At 43.4% G+C, this 15,210-nt stretch overlaps 1 protein-coding gene and 1 long non-coding RNA gene across 3 annotated transcripts in view; one reads left to right on the top strand and one right to left on the bottom strand.

The window, feature by feature from the left end:
• Positions 1–238: 238 nt before the first annotated feature.
• On the bottom strand, positions 239–15,027 carry Inhba (inhibin subunit beta A). The gene is made up of 2 exons (XM_026788338.1): positions 14,402–15,027; positions 239–5,510 (listed from the first exon to the last, which is right to left on the bottom strand). The coding sequence occupies exons 1-2, from the start codon at positions 14,787–14,789 to the stop codon at positions 4,624–4,626; spliced, it is 1,275 nt and encodes a 424-aa protein (XP_026644139.1). The 5' UTR covers positions 14,790–15,027; the 3' UTR covers positions 239–4,623.
• The window catches only part of LOC113458079, a 216,908-nt gene continuing 210,297 nt past the window's right edge, over positions 8,600–15,210 (top strand). For both annotated transcript variants that reach the window (XR_003378514.1, XR_003378516.1), the window contains exon 1: positions 8,600–8,765. This is a non-coding gene — a long non-coding RNA (uncharacterized LOC113458079). The remainder of the gene's footprint in view (positions 8,766–15,210) is intronic.

Genomic DNA, 15,210 nt, shown 5'->3' with positions numbered 1-15,210 from the left:
ATTGGCACTACCGTCGGGAAAACAATAATCAAATAAAAGCAAGATAAATATCGTAGCCTAGTGTTAGCTTCTGAAGTGCTGACTTCTCTCAGTCAGCAGTTTGCCCTTAGTCCCACAAGCTGCCCATTTCTCATCTCTGGAAAATTAGTAGAAACAAAATTACCACCTAGCAAATGTGGAGTGGTATGTATGCCGGTTGATCTTGGAAAACAAGTAGACAAATAACAAGAATGAAAAATACATCCCAAACAGGTCTTTTTATTTAACATAAGGCCAAAGAAGCTATCAGGCATTGCTGAATACTGCCTACTAACTGTACAAAATATTGACTGCATGCCTCGCAAACACCAGAGTATCCGCTGGAATGGAATAGAAATAAATAACTTCTGGTATAAACACATGAAAACATATCCAACCGTTATCTCTTTAAACATATTGTAAATAAAAAATTACCAGTACTTCTACAAAATAAATATTAAGAAACCATTGACATAGTTGAAATTCACTCACATAAATTAACAACTTTAATTACATTAGCCAAACAGACATTGGTTAAAGAATCGCATACAGTATGCAAGAGAACTCACAAAATAAAAATAAAAAACAAACAAACACCAACCACATAACACAAAAGTTTTAGAACAAAACAGGTTTCAGATTATCTTGGCTTTCATAATTATATTTTTCTTTTAAAGAAAAATAGCAACCCATTGTCAATGCACTGTTTTTCAAAGCATTTAAATAGAGGGTAAAACCCACTGAAAATTAATACAGAAGAAATGATTCACTTTATGCATAAAAATAAATAATAATATAGCTGAGACATGTGATTCTGCTCTTGAAGATGTGAACAGCATCATAGCATTCATTATCTCTGAGCCATCCAATAACTTCTCCGTGTTACAGGGTTTACTTTAAACACATACAGTGTTCATCCCCAAACCTCCCGCCCACATCTCCAAGTTTCACGTATGCGGGCATTGGGGGTAATTGAGTTTTTATCTATATTGAAAAGAGAAATTGCTAAAAGGCCCACAGGAAATCATATTTTTCAAGTGACCACAATCTAGATGTATATTTACTACAACTGAGGCATGTTTACCCTTTTTTTCTTAGTCACCTCTTGAGTTCAGTCCCGCAAATGTGAAACAATTTTGCTTATTCTGCCTTTCAGGAAGATGCAAGGCCTCTCTCCTTGACCATGGAGTGTGGAATCAATCTTAAATGAACATGGAATTGGTCGGTCTTCTAGGATAAGAAAATCCCAGTCATTGTGCTGGAATGTGCCTTATTTTAGGGGTGTGTGTGGGGGGGGTGTCATTTAAGCTTACAAAGTATTTAATTTTCAAAGAGATGTTGAGCACAGATGCTCTTCATAACTTCTGGAATTCATGTGGGCAGATACTTCGCAATTATCCTAGAGAAAGTGAGAAGACTAGATAGAGCCACTTTGATGCTAGGTCAAACACACCATGAAGAAACTAAGATGTTAGATGGTCAAAGCTTTTGATTTTTGGACTAAGCAGCTATGTAGAAGGACCAGTTGTTCACAAGACTTGGTGTTTTCTGAGAGTGCTAACAATAGCAAAATATCTAATGTGCTGAGAGATGTTAACAATTTAAATTCTATTGCAAGGCCATACCAATTTGATGAGCTCCGATGTGGTTTATTGGTATGTGACAACCACATCACTTGATCCCCAATCACTACACTGTCCTGTGGAATTCATTTTGTTCCTAGATTTAATTACTATGGTTACTAATCAAACCCGAGCTTACCCCCAATACATCTAGAATTTAAAGGACTTTAAAAGATTACAGATCCATCTCAGATGAATGAGAACTATAATTAGTAGTTTCATAAATCCTGCTTTTCCCATGGTCTAGATCGGCTCTGATATGGCACAGTAGACCTCTACTATGTCTATAGGTCCCAGTTTTAGCTCCAGTCCCAAGGAAACCATTCAGAGGACCCTAAAGTTTTTTCATAAAAATTGGCAAAGTTGAACCTGGCCATCTACTTCCCCTCAATTTTCCTCACCATGCCATTTGTCCCCACATGCAAGATCTCCAAGGTCAATGGACCTTAATTATAATTCATTTCTTATGCAGTACATGCATTGCCTGCATAAAACAGGGAAGGCCCCTGGAACATAGTAAGTATGTTTGCCCAGTAACAAGACTAAAGTAGATTGCCTACATACAGCCTAATGTGATGGTATATATTGACTTAGTATATAGAATATATATTGACTTAGTTTTTTTTTTTTTAAGAGTTAAACCTGCTTTTGTAAGATTTAATTTCTCACTCGTATTTCATTTTCCTACAATGACTTTAGTCTATGGACTGACTTAATGCTAAAAGTTTCAATGTTTTATAAAATACCAAGGAATATAGTTTTTCTCAATTAGAGGTTTTCATTTTTATAAAGTTTTCAAACTTCCAACAAGTCCGTAAAAATAAGGCTCTGTATTTTAAATACATAGATGTATAGTTTATCAGCTGTTTTAGGCAAGCAAAATAGTGGGCTAAATTAGAGACTTGGGTTTAAGCATGTATTTTGATATTTATAAGACAATCTTTTCAGTTTTGCCTCTGAAAAATACAAACTTACGGGTCAATATTTTTGGCTGTAAAATAAAATATTAGAGATTTGTACAACTACCCTACTCCCTGGCTCCCAAGTGTTCTCGCTCTTATCTCCAACTGCCTTAAATACTTTCTTGAATATTTTATTATTTAAGTAGTAACAACACTATTTAAAAAAAAAAACTTTCATTCTAGCCTAGAGATATTTTTCCCCGAAAAGTTTCTGATTTAAGATTGATTCCAATAAATAATAAATATAAGTTGAAAAACCTCAGCCCACTGTTTTTATTAACATCCTGTTTTCCCCACAGGGGATAAGTTGTAGGGAGTAGGGGTGAGGAAGAGGGGGGATTTCATCTTGTACATTTAAAGAGGGCCTCGCTGGATACTCACTGGGATTTTCAGGCTTTTTCCCATCCAAATATTTGAAATGTACCCACCTAATACAGAGTAAGAGCAAGAAAAATCTATCACTTATCCTTCTTAAAAATACTGTGTTTTGCACACAAACATTCATTGTTTTAAGAACATTTAAAAAATGACAGCCTGAAGTGCTTAAAATGTGTATGGCCATGGTACAATACATGTATATATACACACAGGTATGCATATGCACAAGCAATGTATATATACACATACAAGCATGTAGTCTCATGAATTTGAACTTGATAATCCAACAGTGTACACTACTGTACATCCAGTATGAAATGTCCTGTTTCATGGATGTAAAAAAGAGTCAAAATCCAAACCTCTCAGGTCTCTTAAGCCTGAACACAATCCACCTGACTCAACCTTAACCCTCAAGCCCTGACTCATTGATGGCGAACAATATCAACCACAGACAGACTGTTTAAAGGCTCACACAAATGTCTTTGGTGTATGTGTCTATTTTTAAGGTACAAAATAATAATAATAATTATAATTATAATAATAAAAATAGCTATTTTGTGTGCTGTAGCAGTTCTTTTATAGCTCACATGAAGTGCAGCTCTTAAACCCCACCCCCACCCCCCACCCAAAGAAAATACTTGTTAAATAAGGATTAGACAGGTCAAACACCATTGTAGTGCAAATAGTAAACGATAAAAAAAAACAACATTTACAAAATATAGAAATGTTTGAATCCAACAGATGGACAAACATATTCCTTTCAAGTATCTCTCCTTGAAGAAAATAAAAATTAATCAGGTTACTTCCAATACAAAAAAGTCTCTCTTTTTTGTCCTCTTTCAGGTAAACAGTTTCAAACCTATTAGGTTGCATAGTTCTAAGATCATAAGCACCTTAACGAAATGTGACTTGGTGTTCTTTCTTCCTCCATCTTTCGCTCTTCCCATTCTTGTTATCAATGCTTTTATGTTGATTTTGTCTTGTGGCAAAAGTGGTACAGAAAAGAAAATGTGACCACCTGCACAGAATTGTTCTTTTACCAGTATGTGTATGCATGTGGTGTGTGTGGAAATACCTCTGTGTTGTGTGTGTGTGTGTGTGTGTGCCTGTGTGTGTGCACACACGTATGGGTGCACACTGAAATACACAGAGATAGTGTCACATAAACATACTTATGACCTGGGTATCTGGGTGGGACTGGCCCTTTAAAACTCATGGCTTTCTAGACGTATTTGGGTTGTGCTAGCCCACATTACTGCAGAATAGACAAGTAGACTTCCAGGCTCGCAAAGGGAACCACGAGAGGCAGGAGAGAGGACAATACCCAGTTTGGATAAAACTGATGCAATCAGTTTGGTTTTGGAAGAAATGAAGGGTACACCATTCTCTCTTTTCCTCCCAATCCCTGTTTCCTTCGCTGCTTCATCTCTGAGCCCTGGCTTAGGATATTTTCCACAACTTCCTTCATCTGTTTCATTAGGCTTTGTTTTCAGTTTAGTTTTTGTTGTTTTTTTTTTGTGGGTTTTTTTTTTATTTCTATTTTTCTGGTTGTTTTGTTTAATTCAGGTATTTTCTATTTTTCTTCATTTTGCCACTGTCTTCTCTGGACTGTCTAGATCCGTTTCCTCTGGGAGCCGGCAGCTCTAGGAGCAGCCACACTCCTCCACAATCATGTTCTGGATGTCCTTTTTGATGATGTTCTGGCCATCATCATAATAGAGCATGGACATGGGTCTCAGCTTGGTGGGCACACAACATGACTTAAGGTTGGCAAAGGGGCTGTGGCCCCTCATGCGGTAGTGGTTGATAACGGTTGAGTGAAAGGAGAGTGAGGACCCAGAGGTCCCGGCTATGTGGCTTGGGCACTCACCCTCACAATAGTTGGCATGATAGCCAGAGGGAGCAATGATCCAGTCATTCCAGCCAATGTCCTTGAAGCTGACGTAGAACTGTTTCTTACAGCAGATGTTGACCTTGCCGTCACACTCCAAGCCCCGCCTACGCCTGCGGTGAGGGTGGTCTTCCGACTGCCTAGCCTGCAGCATGAGGAAAGGTCTGTGTGATTGCTCCTTTTCCTCTTCCACCGCTCCATCACTTCCGTCTTTCTTCTTCCCATCTCCATCCACTTCTTTCTTCTTCTTCTTCCCCAGGAGCACCAGGCTGGCACCACTCTCCTGGCACTGCTCACAAGCAATCCGCACATCCAGGGAGCTCTTTCCCTGGTCCAGCAGGCGCTGGATGCTGCTAGACACCGGAAAGATGTGCCAGGTACTCTTCCGAGCATCGACCACTTTCTCCGATAGCAACAGTTCACTCCTCTCCCCCTTTAAGCCCATTTCCTCGGCCTCTTCCCCCACGTCCACGCTGCCCTGTGGATGCTTCTGCTGCTGAAACAGACGGATGGTGACTTTGGTCCTGGTTCGGTTGGCCTTGGGGACTTTCAGGAAGAGCCAGATTTCTGCACGCTCCACTACTGACAGGTCACTGCCTTCCTTGGAAATCTCAAAATGCAGTGTCTTCCTGGCTGTGCCTGAAATTGAAATGACACAAGAGAGAGAGAGGGAAAAAAAAAACGCATGTTAGTTGAAAATTGTACATCTATGACTGACTTCAGGCATCTTTGCTATCTACTATCTCTCACAATGCTCGGTTATCAGTTTACAGCCCACACGTGAGTTAAGTCTGTTTCCATGTGACCACTAAGTAGAAAGGGTTTTACAGTTTTGAAATGATTTAAGAAAAAAAATAGCATTTTTCAACGTGTGGCGCTTACCTGAATTGTAAACTTCAGTGTCTGTAAATGCAGTTTTACTAGAACAGAGTCCCATGAATCTCTTTATATGTTGCTTGTGACCATGTTTCACTTACACAGAGCTGGGCAGTTATGGGCGACTCCACTAACAGAGACAAGTGTGTGGGCCTTGCTCTGTCGTGAAGGAAGCCTGAGCTTCTGCACTGACTTCATTCTCCCCTGCATTTTAGTTTAATCTATGAGATGAGAATAAGGTGATAACATCTGACCCAGGTTGGGAAGAATCGGATGGATTCACCTAACTGAAAAGCCCTGGAAGCCTTGGCAAGTTGTGGCATTATTGTCCTACCAAAAAAAGAGCCAAAAACTCTGTCCCCTGCAGCTACGTGTGTGTCCGTGGGGGCCAGACTCTCTGAAACCATGTCTTCTTCCTGTCAGCAGTCAGCACCCGGCCGACTTTGTCTGTCAACCTGTGCCCAGGTAGAGCAGCAGGGCTTTTACCAAACAACCTCCAAAGCTTTACATGGGGCCTCTCTCAAGTCATTTCTCTGTTAAGCAGTTAAAGAAATCTTCCCTAAAAGTGGGTCTTACCCCAGTTGAACCCTCTCTTGTGGCCTTCTGGTTTCAGTATCCAACAGACTCCCATGAGTTTGGACTGTGCGCCTCATATAAATCCATATCCCTATGGCCCAGCTGTTTAACCCCTTGTGACTCTGAGCTCTTGACCCACCTGCAGCAGGGACACTGGCTGTTCCTGTGCCATCCCAGGCCAACCTAAACAATGGCTCTGACCATCTGACCGGATGTCACTTTCCATCGCCTTCCTTCTCTTCACCTACAACCACCCTCACAGCAGTTTAGTTTAGGAAACCAGCTGAGGTCACATCTGTCTTGTTCACTGCGGTGGTGTGATGATGTGCAGCAGAGGGTAGGTAGTTACTAAGTTACTAATTCACAAATGGGGCCATATTAGCATTGAGTTGCCTTAAATTAAGAAAGCAACTCCTAACTCTGAATCCCTTATTTTTGCCTCTGTTCATTTAAAACGCACCAAATAAATACCAAAAATATACTTTCCTTTCTATCTGCTTTTCAAACAAAAACATCCGCAAACCACTCAGAGATCTACCTAGATGTAGGACCAGAACCTTGCTATTTCCTTCTCTTTTCACAGACACTTGTAGATTTATTACACAGTATCATTTATGATAAGAAACACGTGTCCAGACTAGAATTCTTTGATTGAAAATATATTTCCCTTCCCTTCCATATTGCTATCGGGAGGCATATAAAAGCCTGCTCTCTTTTACCTGACCATGTCCATGCTAACAGCTGTCTGCTATACATGGAGTACATGTACAATCTGGGAACAATCTTTGAGAGGTCTATCTTTGACATCCCAAGGATGATCTCCATAGCTAACAGAAACCCAGCCATGCTCATCAATGGAGACCTTTAGATGTTTATGGTCCCATAAATTTCAGCACAGTCTCAAGTGCGCTACAGGAGAAGGCAAGCTTTCCTGTTCATGGTACACTGTAGATTCCAACCTCAACCTAACACACTGTACACTCTGACTATAATAGCTTCACAAAGACAAGGGCCAGGAAGCACTGACTATAGACACGGAGAGCCCCTGGCAACTGCCTAGAAGTTTGCCAGGAAGATAGGGTAAGCAGAGACATTCCACTGAGTGACTTCCCATTTCTGTCAGGAGTCAAGATAAATAATTATTAAATTTTGATTCCATGGCATGTAAGAGCAGAAAACAGTGAGGAAGGGAAACAGGGTGACAGTTTTTAAAGTGAATCCTATCACCTTTTGCTCAGGTTAAGTGTGGGTTTATTGTTGTTATTTAATTTTATAAGAAAGCAAAAGACTCTAGGGAGCAAAATCTAGAATAGTTATTATAAAACTTCATAAGGGTGATAGGGCACATGAGGCATCCAGAAAGGTTGGGGTGAAGGAGGGATAGGGTCCAGGGTGCCTGGAAGAGCGTATGTTCCTCCACTGTAGGGGCACATCTGCTATTCCTCTGGAAAGTATCAACCACCTACCTAGCATCTTCCCTCCTGCCTCCAAGCAGCGCCCTTTCTGTATTTCTGAACTATCCCGGGGGTCAGTCCACAGACAGAGAGAACAAAAGTAGCAGCTAAATTAGAGAAGCCCAGAGAGGCTGCCCTCTTCCTCTAGGAAACAGCTCCTGACTGGCAAAGTTCACTAGGTCTCAAGAAGGGCAATCCTCTCCCAAACCTCTTCTGTCCTCCACAACTTGGCATGGGTGTGAGGGGAAGGGGGCTGAGAGCCGGGCTGACCTGCTCCTACCGAGCTTCCCATAAACAGTCCTTGGGTAGGGGACAAGAGAGGATTAACTGGCGTGCTAGAACAAGTGATGGCGTGCGAATTGCTTTTTTTATCCTGGTCAGCAAGGCTGAGACCATGCGCCCCTGTCAGACAGTCTGCAGGATGGCCCCTCGCTGCATGGGAACAAGTTTCTCATGCATGGGGTAGCTCCGCCCCTTCTTCACAGGCGCTGCACTGGGAAGCAAATGATTTAGTGTTCCTGCCAGAGGATCATACAAAGAGAGAGCTCATTAGAGGGGACTCAGGCTGTCAGGTGCTGCAGCACTCGACTCAGAGAGTCATCATCAAACGCCTTGCAGCCTGGTCTTGGCTGACAATTAACTGCAAGCCATTGCCTGTGTGTCACGGGGAGGCAAGGGTGCTGATTTACACCGCGGTTTAATGAACCAGCCGCAAGCCACGGCTCCTGTATTTGTTTCTACCCTAGCTTGCTTCATTTCTCCCCCATATTTTTGACATTTGGATTTTCCCCTACTAATTGACATGCCTGTCCCCTCCTTCTCCTGGTGTCCATTTCTGGAACTGCTATTTGTGTGTTGCATGATATTTTATCAGGGGGGAAAAAAAAAATAAAACTGAGATCCAATTTCATGAAAATGCTGTTGCCGTATGCCCAGGAGGACAGGGGGAGGAGAGAGTCAAGTCTTCCTCCGTCTACCTCATACGCAGGTACATTTTATAAGTTCTATTGTATTCTGACTTATTAAGCAGTGCATTTTTTTCTCTCTTTTACCTTAGCTTTCATTGCAGAAGGGTGTGGGGAGAGCGAGATGGATGGGAGCTGAAGCAGAGTGACCGTTTATCAGACCTGTTGGTTTCAGAAATATATTACAACGCTCAAGCTCGTTACATAAGGATGAAAAATATAATCTACTACCTGAGAGAAATGGCTATACTGCAGTGATGCTTCCAGCAGGCCCCATGCTGAACATGTAATGATTTGGAAAAGGAAAGAAAGACAGCTAAGGCTGAGATGCTTAGGATCAACTTCCCATCCATTTCAGGCCTGACTTAAATATCTGCGGCTGTAAAATCCTGGAATAAGTGCCTTCCCCTAGTGCTGCGTAAGCAAGTACGGCCCTCGGGTGTACAGGTGTGTGCTGGGTTCCTCCACCAGGCCGCAGCTCCCCAGAGAGACCTGCTGGCTCGTTAACCTTTCATTAACAACCCCGGTAACGTTCTTTTCCTCCTCTGTGCTATTTTCTGTCCTGAGGCTTGTGAGCAAGGCTTGTATCACAGCCTGCTCTGTCTGAGTAATTCACTAAGAAAGTCCCACGCAAACCCATGTGGGTGATCCTACCTCATTACTTAAGCCCCTGGGAGCTTGGTGGACACACGGCAGAGCAGGAAAAAAAATGGGCAGAACATTCAGTAGGGGTAAATGCTGTCCCTTATAGGGAATACCTTTGAAATGCTGCCTGCTGGTAGGGCTGGGCAGAAAGGCAGTCTGTGTCAGCCTAAAGGAAGGGGGGTTGTAGCAATTCTCTTTTGCTTTCAGGATTCTTCTCGAGCTTAGTCACAAAGGTATGCCAAGGCTTCAGTAAGCAGGCTGCTCGCTCTCTTCCCCAACATTAGTATGGAAATGCCACGTGCACCAAAATCCAGGTATCAGATTTGGAAGCATATGACTGAAAATTTCCAGTTAAATAGTCAATACACACAAAGTTTCAGCTCAGTTTAGCCTGGTTTTTCCTTGCCAACATCCTGAGTAAAATATGCTGTCCTTTTCCATGTCGCTGTTCACGTGCAAAGCCTTGCCATTCACAGTGCACACTTAAGCTCAGCACGAGAGAAGCACAGTATGGCTGTAAATATGTGTAACTTTAACTTCCCATTCTTCTTCGAGCTTCCCTGTGCCTAGATCCAGCCCAGTGAGTGGTACAGGGGCCAGCGTCACACACCTAGTGTCCTCAGAGGTACTAAGTCAGCCTCTGGATGGCTCCAGGGGTTTCTGCAAAAGGCATCAGGGAGGTCTGAGAGGTTACATCCCCCTGTCCTGCAATCGAGCATCTTGCCTACAGCAGGCATGTTAGCTTGCTTGTACCAATTATGCTGTCTAACTTTTCAGCTTTCATAGCTCTCACTGGGATCATTTTTGAATTACTGTCAATCTTCAGGCCTGAGTAACTTATCCTCCATCGCCTCTCCCATTTGAATGATGATGAAAAGGGTTAAATGTTTGAGAGAAAAAAAAGAGAGAGAAGTCTTAACTTCATGATATAAATAGAATAAAAAATTCTCAAGAGTCAAGCTGGAGAGTTTTTCCAGAGTTCCTGAAAACTTTTACACTTGTAAATGTGGACCTAGGAACCAGCCAGTCATGAAGAGTTCTGAGCTAAAGCGAAGAGATCGTGCTCAAGTGCTATATAGCAGAAGGGCCAAGACAAATAAAGTGTTTTTATAAAAAGTGGGAAGGTACTCCTTCTCTCCCTGTGAAAACTCCCCCTCTCTCTCTCCTGACATCTCCCCATCCCCACTACAGTACACCCACTCCTCGGGCAAAAACTAAAAAAAAAAAAAAAAAAAAAAGCCGGTGCTCATCTCTCTGCACATCGTTCCCCCCACGGTTTCTCTCCACACTCTCAGCTGGGAAACAAATGTGCCCCCAGCAGCTGAACTCCATGTTCCTACCAGGCATTAAGTAAATAGTCTTTTTTCTTTCTCTCCCTGTTAGAAGTCACTTGTCATTTGTCCCTTGTGAAAAGCACTGATAAAGTAGGCTAACTAGGAAGCGTAAGTGGGGGAGATGGAAGGTGTTTTTGTAAAACCCTGGAGACCGTGTTAGGGAGCGCCTCTGCTCACATCAGCGTGGCTCATGATTCACACATCCCAAGCCCTGCTTTGTTTGTTTTTGAAATGTATCACTCCTCTGTGGCCGATGGAGCTGTGGGATATTCATGTGAACCAAGGCTTTCCTATTGCTGTGCCTCTGTCTTACCTAAGGTATTACAAGGAGTTGTGCACCTCCCAGTCCATAAAATCCTAACCCTGCAGGAAGATGGGATTGCAGGGAGGAAGTAATTGATAACCTTCCAGATTAGGGTGCTTCAAGCTGGGGCTTCCAGTAGGCACAAAACTGCCGTTTCCAGATTAGCAGATAGAGAGATGAAGGTTTAGGGATGCGCCCTCTGGTGGCCAATCTTTTCCAAAATTCAGATACGTGTGAAACCCTAAGAGGCTCAGTGAGGTGTAATTCACAAAACAGGTCACAGAAAGGCAGAGGCAGGGAGTGGAGCTGTGCGAGTTTACTCCATTTTCAGATGGATTTCTTGAGGTGTAGAAAAGTACACCCTGGGGAGCTCATGTCTAACTCAGATCTTCTGTCCCAGGTGTCCTCCAAGAGAGGCAAGGTATGCCACGTTAGACAACACCTGAACAGTAGCTATTGATTGAGACTCAGTTTCTCTATCCTATGTAGGCTAATTGTGAAAATCAGCAGCTAGCCATGGCAGGATCTATGTAGACTCAATGGTAGGCTGTTACTGTACAACTACTATAAGAAAGCAAAAATAGAAAAAAAAATACAGTGTATCAGCCAAGACATCCTCTGATCTCAGTTTCATTGACAATAGAAGCCATAGTTGCTTGCCTTTACTCATCCCTGCTGCCATTCCTTTGAAGAAAAGTGAGCACCGAGAGTTTGGGGCCAGTTATATGCTAACTTTGGGTGGCACTCTTGGGTGACACCTATAAAAATAAAATTTATTTATTGAAACAGACTTCAGAGAACTTAAGACTGAATACCTGCTGCTTAGTCAAGGCAATCTAAAACAACTTCACAAATTTGAACTATTTCCCCCTTGAATACAGTAGGACAAATTCAGTTAAAAGATCAAGGTACTCTAGCCCTTGGAGTCTCTTTATTCTCATGGGTTTTGCCACCTTTATCTAATAATCATGACTAAAGAGACCAAAGTAAAACACATATCCCATACCAAAAATCTTGATATGAAAAGGCACGTCTATTGTGTGCTTACAGGTGACACTCATCAACTGCACTCTATGTTGTACAAATGGTTACAAAGAAAAGAGAAAAAGCATATGCCCTTTTCTGTTCTGAAAATATGGAAACGCACTACATAGGAAAGTAGAATTACTCCAAAAGGCACAAGACAGATCTTTGCGGTTCATTTTTATGCACTTGCTCTAACTGATCAGATGATACATAATGTTTCCTGCATCAGCAAAATGCTTACATCATATTCTACGCTACATAGAGAGTAGATGTCTATACTATGATCCTTACTTACATCTGTGAGGTTATATTAAATCAACTGGAAGCCAATGTGCGCTACTTCTCATATGAGCGCTAAGCTACTGTAACCAATGCGCCATGTTCCTGGACTATAGGAGCTTCCACTTGTAGCTTTTACACTCAGTCAATGTGTGAGTCCAGGGAATCACCATTGTAAATAGTAGCTCATTTTCTCTCAAACTAAACAACAGAGAAGCAAAAATGACAAGATCTTATTTAACTGAGAGAGTCATTAGTATTGAGAAGGCCATAAGTAAGAAAGAGCTAAACGGTCCAATTCTTTGCCAAATCTCTTACTGCCAAATCATGAATTTTCTGTACAAGCTCAGTAAGTCAGAGAGAAGGCACCCACTGTGCAGTTAAACATGGTGGAAGTCAGATGTATATTTAGTCACATGACAGAGTTACAACCAAGTTAGTAGAAATTGTAACTGAGGCCATCATCAGTGAAGGTTGTCTATAAGAAAGTGTGAGGACCAGGATCAATCTTCTAAAACACAGAACCCATCCCAGATACACCACCCAATGTATTAAAGATTTTCTTTCACCTTCCAACTATGAAAGTTGGAGAAAATTGAGTAGCAACCTGAAAAGTCCAACCTGTCTTTTTCCTCAATAAGGTTCAGAAAATAAAGTCACAATGACCAGGGTTTGGGGAGCTGTATCAAGAAGGAGCTGATAGGTAAGAAAGTAGGAAGGACCTGAGAGTTAACTTGTCTAGGAAGGGTAGCCTAGCTTCTCCCAAGTAGGAAGCCATCCAGCCAGCAGCCTGTGGAATCCCACCCTACCCAGCCCCCAAGGATGCCCAGGTCTTGCAAGGCTTTCTCGAAAATAGAACATCTGACTCAACAGGTTTTCAGGATTGGAAATTTTGAGTGTTGCCTTAATTGTTTATACTGCTGCGGTAAACTTTTAAACAAAATGCTGGGAGTCCCCGCACGTACTTCGCTAGCCATATGCTATACCACACAAAACAATGGCATGCCTTTCAAATGGCTTTGGCAAGGGATCTTATTCCTTAGCCTGGCATTTACCATGAAAGTGAAAAGGTATTATTAACTCAGCTGTATGCCAGCTCCCACAGTCCTACAGCCCTACAGTGAGATCTGTGTGCTCCTGAAAGTCTGAGCAACCAGGGCCAAGGCTGGGGTCTCAGCTTTAGACAGGTACTTTCTCTACATCAACAGGTTAGTGCGGCCCTGAGCCAATGGTTAGAATCTATTCAAGTTCTTCCTCTTAAGGCTTGCGTAGTTCGTCATAGTGTCTGAGAGTACATTGTCAAGGTTGCCTTCCTTGGCAAAAAGTTCTTAGTAACTTTACAAAGAATAAAACAGTGCTGGGGATGAGGTTCTTTGGCTTTTTGTTGATGCTCTTGCTTTTTATTATTATCATTGTTCTGTTTTTATTCGGAAAGCAAAAGTGTCACTGTCCTGAAAGTAATCACCAGTTAGTTTAATGTTAACTGCCCTGGGAGTTGTTCTTTGCTGTCTTGGGTGGGTTGTGCACAGAGGCAGGCTTTCCAGAGGTGAAAATGATTGTCACTAAGAAATATGCCCGGGTCTGGCTCCAATGTAGCCCCAGATCAGACATTTAAAGGAGATTTGTTTTCAGACAGTGGCTTCAGCGCTGCCTTTGCACCCGGCCCCCAGGCGCTCTCACTCCTACCCCAGAAGAACTTTGGCTGGGGTCCAGATGCTGCCTCTGCACCCCCAAACCCCCAAATGCCCTGCTTTCATCTGGCTGCTCAGATCTGGTTTCCTAGGCAGGGCAGCCAGGGAGCCCCAGGCAGACTGCCTTCCAGCTCCAGACTGGCCCAAGAGCTTCCTCTCTGGGTAACCGCTGAATTTATTTAGCAAGTGTAAGCTAGCCATCGCGGGGCAGGGCTCCCTGGCAAAGAAGTCCTCTCCCTCTGCTTCTCAGGCGCCACCACCACCTACCAACTAATAACCTTCCCGGGCAGTCTCTAGCGGGAGGGAAAGAAGTTCCTGCTAGGACTGTCAACGAAATACATTTCCCTGCCCCTGCCCCCACCCCCAACGCCAGCACCCACCTGACTCGGCAAAGGTGATGATCTCCGAGGTCTGCTCCATGAGTTCATTCATTTCGGCCCTCCTGCCAATGTCGTCCTCTATCTCCACATACCCGTTCTCCCCCACTTTACCCACATGAAGCTTTCTGATCGCGTTGAGAAGCGCCGCCTTGGGCACCGGCTGGGTGACATCGGGTCTCTTCTTCAAGTGCAGCATGTTTAGGATGTGTTTCTTGACAGCCTCTACCATCTCTGGCTGAGAGTTAGGTCCATCCTTCGGAAGGGTGGCCAGCGCACAGGACGGGCAGTCCGGGGCTGCGCCGTGCCCCTCGGATCCTGGGGTGGGGGAACTCCTCACTATAATCCAGCAACTTGCCAACAGAAATCCTCTCAGCCAAAGCAAGGGCATCCTGGCAGCAAAAGTCGTGTGGTTGCCTTCTTTAAAGGCCCTGCTCTTCCTCCCCCCACCTCACGCACAGGTTTTTTGGACTTTTTTTTCTTCTCCTCTTCAGCAAATTCTCTGGAACAAGAGCAAAAAGTTTCCTGTGAAGTTTTCTTTGCAGGTTCCCTCTCTGAATGCAGTCAGGGTTGTAGGTTTGTGGCTGTCAGGGAGGAGAGTTCTGACTGTCTCCGAGTAAAAGAGAAGGAAGGAGGGAGGGAGAGAGAGGGAGGGAGGGAGAGAGGGAGGGAGGAAGGAAGAGACAGGGTGGGGGGGAGACAGAGACTGAGAGAGGATGGGAGGGAGAGAGACAGGGAGAAAGGAGAGAGGGGGAGAGAAGACAGAGGGAAAGGGGGAGAAAGAGAGGGAGAGAGCAAGGGAGGGGGAGGAG

The sequence above is a fragment of the Microtus ochrogaster genome, unplaced genomic scaffold, assembly GCF_000317375.1.
Source record: "Microtus ochrogaster isolate Prairie Vole_2 unplaced genomic scaffold, MicOch1.0 UNK2, whole genome shotgun sequence".
Lineage (NCBI taxonomy): Eukaryota > Metazoa > Chordata > Mammalia > Rodentia > Cricetidae > Microtus > Microtus ochrogaster.
The sequence above is the reverse complement of the archived record's forward strand: the minus strand, read 5'-3'. Positions and strand labels throughout refer to the sequence as shown.